This window comes from Limanda limanda, chromosome 10 (genome assembly GCF_963576545.1).
Source record: "Limanda limanda chromosome 10, fLimLim1.1, whole genome shotgun sequence".
Classification (NCBI taxonomy): Eukaryota; Metazoa; Chordata; class Actinopteri; order Pleuronectiformes; family Pleuronectidae; genus Limanda; species Limanda limanda.
In genome coordinates, this window is record NC_083645.1 from 15,247,444 (window position 1) to 15,254,367 (window position 6,924).

Below are 6,924 nucleotides of genomic sequence, written 5' to 3' on the forward strand. Positions count from 1 at the left end.
GAGTTACAAAATGTAATCAGCTCTGATAATATCGATCACATTCATCATCGAGTCCCTTATTTTACTGTGATTTCAGTCCAATACTGTTTAATATACCTCTTCCATCTATTCTAGTCCGTATGGGTTGTGTTTGTCATAAAGTAGCAGCTGACTAACTGTTGCACGCTTTTTGTTTTCCTCTGCAGTGTCTCAGCGAACAAAGACGACAGGGACACAACAAAGAAACTACAACTTGCTTCAGTTTGATTGTTTCTTACATTTTTTTAATAGAGCATTTATTATACAAGGATTCTCATTGAAATAATACCGAATCTAACAGCGTCGCAGTGTCTTTCATGTTCTATCCAGAAAGTCACAGTTATGAGTCAGATGTTAACATCTGGAGTTGAGGAGGAGCATATGGTCGGCATGAGTAATTCACATCTCAATTAGGATTGGCATTGTGTTGGACAGATTGCTGAGTAAACAACCCAAAGGACTCACTGTAGTCAGAGAGTTTGTCATCTAGGTTTTATGTGTGACAGTTTGATTGTTTCGATGTGTTGTATTGTTTGTGTGAGAATAAAAACACAGATATGAGTCATTGAAACCAGGTGACACCCTGGGATTTATTAAATATGTTCAGAAGATAAAAAAACATCAACTCACATTTCGGAGCATTTTTGAAACAGTTCAGGGTCTAAGTCAAATGAATTTAGTGCATTTAGGACACAGACACACACACAGACACACACTGAAGAGGTCAACTCGTCATAACACTTTCACTCACAAACAACCACAAACAAAAAAAAAGAAACACACACAAAACAGCCTGACGAGCGAAACACGTCGTCTTTACTAAGCATCTATTTATCTATTACTCTGCTCATGTTGACAGTGAGCTCTGATATGTTGAATATATACCATTGATGCTCTAAACACATTAATTTTTGATTCATCATTCAGTCTGGGAAGTCAGGAACAAGGTTTTCTGAAAGAGGAAGAGACTCGAAAACACAAGGGGTGAGAAGGAGTTTCCATATTTCAGTTGTTTGCCCTCCATTTACGCTCTGGCTATCTCTCTATCACCACAAGCTGTCGTATACTAAATGGTACAAAAAGGTAAGTACAAAGCCAGCTAAAGTACAGAGCGGTGTGTGATGGGTGTATATACAGTGATGATGTGGGTGGTGGATGTTTGCTGGCATCTCACTCAGGAGTTTGAATCTGAAGGAGGCGAGGAGCCTTGGCTGCAGATATAACGATCCTCTCGTCCTTTTCTGCCTTTGGATATGTATCTCAAACTCGCTCTCCTCACACTCTATTGATTTTCTTTCACTTTAATTCTCTTTTCTTTCCTCGACCGCCTCTTGTTATCTCGGTTGATCCACCTCTTTCTCCTACTCCTGGTGATGCCATGTAAACCTTTAAATCTCTCTGATAAAGGTAAATCAATGACGGATAATGTCAGCAATGATTGGATGGTGAGTACTTGTTGTAGCTGTTGATAATTCCCAACGCCTGCGTTGTTTACAGCTTTGATATCAAAAAACCTCTTGAGACCCCATAGCTGTCTGCACAGGGTCCTTTCACAAAACCGTTGTAGGTTTTTACCTTCGACTGTTGATATTAGAGTCAGTTTTCATGATTAAAAGTCTGAACCACTAAGCAGCAGCTACTTCGACACTGAAGTCCTGTCCTGCTCTACCTCAGCTTTAATGATCTCTGCTCTTTAGGTGAGCTCCCTGCGGCCTCGCCTGTCTCCTGCATCAGTATAACACCTCGAGAAGGTGGCTGAAAGGAATCAAGATCCAGGTTTATGTTAGAGTAGGAAAGAGCACGGGGAGAGTTTAGAGGAGGAAAAAGGAGTGAAGGAGGCAAGGGTTCAGCCAAAAAGGAAATGAAGGGAGTAGGTGACTGTGGAGAGGGCCAGGAGGTGGAGAATGGATGGAGCGATGAGCGAGAGGGAGGACGAAGGGAATGCTGAGTTTTCGGAGCACTCCAGCTCGAAGCAGGGGACGGAGGAGTCTTCGTTGCCATAGTTGGCCCAGTATTCTTCTGGGTCCAGCTTGGGGAGTGCCGCTTCATCGGCCGACAGTTCATACTTGAAAGGGATGGATTCGATGGGGGACTTGGGGGGGAACTGAGGCTTTACAGCGCCGAAGGGGAAGGCCTTCACCGTCTCTGAGCTCTTCTGGTGCAGGGCCTTGGTCGAAGATGCGGGCTTGTTTTTGGAGAACCACCAGCGGGTCTTGGTGCTGAAGGTGGTCGTGGTGGTTCCAGCCATGGAGCCGGGGTCAGCCAAGGGGCAGAGGGCGAAGTCCAGCTCCCGGAGGAATCGGAGGTCTTGGCCCAGACGCTGGGAGGGGGAGGTGCACATGAGGTCGGAGGAAGCAATGCGGGCTTCGCGGAACCACTCCCACAGGGGACGAGCTTCGCAACCGCAGGACCAAGGGTTGGCATTCAGACGCAGGAATTGGATGCCCTGGACGTCTTTCATGGCCTGGCCTGGTATCTCGGCCAGGGTGTTGTTGAAAAGGTAAAGCATGGTCAGGCGGCCCAGGTCACGGAAAGCACGACGGTTGACCTGCCTGATGCGGTTGTCGTGGAGGAGGAGGCGGTCCAGGTTGACCAGACCTCTGAACGCATTCTCAGAAAGGGCACGGATGCGGTTCCCGTGTAAGAAGAGATGGTTGAGGTTGACCAGATCTGAGAAGAGGTCGTCCTGCAGAAAGTGGAGCTGATTCTCCTGGAGCAAAGTCAGAATACAAGAAGATTTAGTGCTGTGGAAAAGCAGGTGGGAAAATTACAGATCCTGGGTCTAGTTGATGGCAAAAATTGCCGTCAAGAAAAAGATTTATATCTCTCAATCTTAACTGAACTTTATATCTATTTGAAGATCTTTGTTTGTGTGAGATTAAATTTCACTTTGATCAGCTATGACAGGAGGGAAAAAGAGCCTCACTTCCTTGAAAGTAGCGTTACAGTGATCAGAAGTAACCTGGAACCACAAGGAATTTGTGAATGATTTCTTTCATTCTTTCTCTATGACAGCTTGTCTTGACTTTTTTCTTACTTAACAAGTATATTGTGTTGGTTTTGAATTGCTGTATTAAGATGAGTTTCATTCAGTGTTGTTATTGACAGAAGGGGCTAAGGTGTTAAATGTATGGGTCTTTCGATTTATGTGGTTTAGTTGAAATTTATGTACTATTTGGCTCTGAGATCTACTCTTCTTAATATGTAATTGCATATTAGCTTGTAGTTACAGTTTGGTTTTATTGTCTTTGGCTTTGTCTTATCTGAGTTGAGGCTACTGCTGCTGTGTGTGGGAACATTTGTATGTATTATACACTCATTTATAGTACATGTGAGGATTTGGCAGCCAATCAATTTTCTAACAGTGACCCTTCTGTGCAAGAGTGATCTATTGTGCTTTTTCAATAATATGATGATCACAGAAATGTCCGTTTAGTTTCAGCTGAAAACTACTTGTGGTTAAAGTATTTAACATATAAATGTGTCTCTGTGATGTGCAGCCTGTGTGTGGGGAAACCGTACAGTGACCGATGTTCATAAATCTAGACTGAAACAACAATATGTGTTCCCACAAACATGAGTGTGTGTTGCTGGGAATATGTCTGGATTCTGGCTGTACCTGCAGGTAGAGAAACTGCAAGCTGTACAGTTTGTGGAACAGATCATGGGGGAGAGCGGCCAGCTTGCAGCGGTGCATGTGCAGGCTCTGCAGCTTCTCCAATCCCCTGAACGCTCCACCTTCCAGGCGCCGCAGAAGGGGGTTATCACCCAGATCCAGCTCCTCCAGAACCCTCAGGTTACTGAAGGCCCCGGCCTCGATCCATGTGATGTTGTTGCCGTACAGCCACAGCACCTGCATAGATTAAAGAGAAATTAATCACGTTTTTAGAAGAAAACTCAAAGAGTGTTCAGAATTCAAATTCAAATTTCAATTCAGCTGCAGGAAGTGTCAGTATTTACCTGAGTTTCAAAGCCAAAAGAGTCCGCGCGAAGTTCTGCGATGCGGTTGTTCTGCAGAAAAACACGTTGCGAGTCATAGGGCACACCAGCCGGCACGATGGTGAGGTTCTGGGACTGGCAGCTGACCGTCATGGGCGTAGGGTAACACACGCACAGTCTGGGGCATGCGGACAACCCGCCTGGCTTCACCACCACCAGCCACAGAATCAGCCACAGGGTCAGTCCACCTGCAGAGAGGGAGACAGAGAAAGAGGAGGTTATTGATGATATATGAAGGAACACAAGTCAAGTTCAGGTCAGCAGCATAGGAGCATTGTTGCATTGATGAGCTCTGGATTGATGTGCACATTGTGTGTGATTCAGGTTTGGGTCTTTCTTTGCTGTTGTCTGTCAAACCCGAGGCTGAACACAGTGATTCTTTTTAGCACAGCTGTGCTCTCACCCGTGACCTGTTGATGATCCCCAGAACTTTGGTGTTCATACATAATTCACCGGACTACATTACAGAAATCATTCATCCATCAATATCCGCCTGCTCACTTTACAAGGGTATCAATGTCTATTGTGCCAATATTATTAGAATAAAAAAAATCATCAAATTATATAAAATAAAAATTCGTTAGAGACAAGGATCACACGTGCCTCAGTGCATTACATTAACCTGCTATCCTAGTTCTCAGGCTATTTCCCCCAGAAGCTTTCCTATGAGAGAGGGCACGCGTAAAACAGGTAACCAGACCCGGATTGGTTTCGGTTCCTGTTAATATTGCAACAGCTTCTTGGCAGAGATCGGATAACGCTCACAAAAGTTTTCACCAAGGGAAGAGTACACGCATGAAATAATGATGAAGTTCCCATTCATGTGTTGTGCGCAAGATTTTCCAGCGGCTCACCTCTTGACCCACTAACAAGTTGGACCATTAGATGCGCTGGACGCTGAGGGAGAACCGGAGTTGGAGCCTTTTTAGGTGTAAGATAAAACCTTTCTATGGTCTCCGTGAGTCTTGTTTACATCAAAGTGGAGTGAGAAATAAAGTTCAGTATCATGTGCGCACCAATCAAGCTCATTTATCCGTGCGTAAAAGAGATGGAGAGACTGGATGAGGAGGTTTGTGTAAAGTTACTGTAATATTTACAGGGAAGTCTATACAAATTCAGAAAGCAGGTGATTTTAATAAAATGTCATCATATACATTGACAAATAGATGGATAAACCGGATTCCTAAATGAGGTGCACTTGGCTCAGCTAATTTTCGCACCAATGTGTCCAAAAAGCGCGCACTTCTAACTCTATAGGTGACGTCCTTCTAATTCTGACACACATTACTGAAAAAACACACGGTATTGAACCCACCTGACTGTTAACATAAAATTAACATGCATCCCTGCATAAAAATCCCTGTACGTAAAACCACAGTAACATACAATCAGCATTTAACCACATGAAGGTTCTCAGTTTTTGAAATCTGTTCAAAGAACCACTGATTTACAAGCTGCAGCATTAAATCACAGAAATGCATTTACAAAATCAGAACCGGTGGAAAAACTTACTCTTGAAGTTGTGGGAGCTGGAGCTCCTCATGGTCCTACGAGCCTCCATCTCGAACCAAAGCCGAAAGCGAGTTAGCCTGCGCGGCGTGGAGATGCCTGCTTGCTGCTATCTCTGCTGAGGTTCAGCCCTGGTGATCGAGTCGCTGAGGCTTGAAGGCTGTGACGTGCTGGAGTCCCGGGTGTTTTATACCCGCAGCCGGCTCTCGCCCACAGACGTGGGCAGCGGGGGATCCTCACTACGTCAGCCCGGGAGGAGGAGGGGTGAGAGTCCCCCCAGGAAGCGACAGGAAAGGCAGCGGTAGTGAGGGTGTGAATCTCTGTCTGTTACCTTAAGAAGCAACGCATCACTCTCTGCTTTGTATCTGAAGCTATTAAACATGGTTCACTGCATTTTCCGGGAAAGCCCAAAATGACAGGAATGGACATATGCATGGTGGAGGTTTTTTTTTTTTTTTGGTTTCAAGATAATAGTTTAAGAATACTTTTACGCATGGCCACTTCTCATGAAGACACGTGTTTGTCTGGTCACGTGCGCTCACATGGGGGTCGGGGGTGGACAGCAGGTGGGAAAACTCATTTGGCATTAAAGCCGAAATCAATTTGTCTCATGTGGTGTAGGCCAGTTTGGACACGAGCCGAGAGCCGCCTACAATTCAGAACAACAGACGGACTTGGAAAGGTGAAACCCAGCGGTGGAGCGAGATGATCTCACTCGACATATGGACCGATTTCACACATGTATTACGGCAGCCACTGGTAAAGCTCAAACTAAATGCTTACTTCTCACCTAGATGAATATTGTGCCAGTTCATCTCCTGGCACACCAGGGTGAAGGTGAGGGCCACTGTGCCCTCTGGATGGGTCACAGAATCGTTCTCATTTTCCTTTGGCTCCAGTCAAAACGAGCTGCTGGGGAAGGTGCCTTGCAACATGCGGGCATGGACGTGGGCTGGGACGGGACACGGAGGTCTTGTGAGTCGTGTCAGAGCCGGGGTGGGCTGCTTTTACTCACTAATTAGGTCTGCGTTGCGCGCCACTGCCAGGTCCACATGATGCACATCATCTGTTCCCGAGTGAACACACACTCACCAGAACCTGCCCCCCTGAAGGTCATGTGCAGCTCCAAGCTGTGAGCGCAGCGCAGCGCGGGGCACTAGTGCGGAGTCACACTGTTTCTTGGCTGAGGTGAAGTGTATGAGGGAGGCAAACGTCTGTCTGACTAGTAGACCTCATGGAGACTGAAGCCTGGGCCTGGTCAGGCAAAAACATCACTATTTAGCACTTGGTTAGGGGTAAGATGTGTAGGTCAAGGTTAAGATACATTTATTTGTCCCAAACACATGCACAGACATGCACAAGCACACTCATGCAAGGAGGGAAATTTAACCTCTGCTT

General features: G+C 45.8%; 1 protein-coding gene across 1 annotated transcript; it reads right to left on the reverse strand.

Moving 5' to 3' along the window:
• Positions 1-1,864: 1,864 nt before the first annotated feature.
• rtn4rl2b (reticulon 4 receptor-like 2b) lies at positions 1,865-5,578 on the reverse strand. Its single transcript, XM_061080060.1, has 4 exons — positions 5,530-5,578; positions 3,979-4,205; positions 3,638-3,871; positions 1,865-2,728 (listed from the first exon to the last, which is right to left on the reverse strand). Exons 1-4 carry the CDS (start codon positions 5,576-5,578, stop codon positions 1,865-1,867), a joined length of 1,374 nt encoding a protein of 457 aa, XP_060936043.1.
• Positions 5,579-6,924: the final 1,346 nt, after the last annotated feature.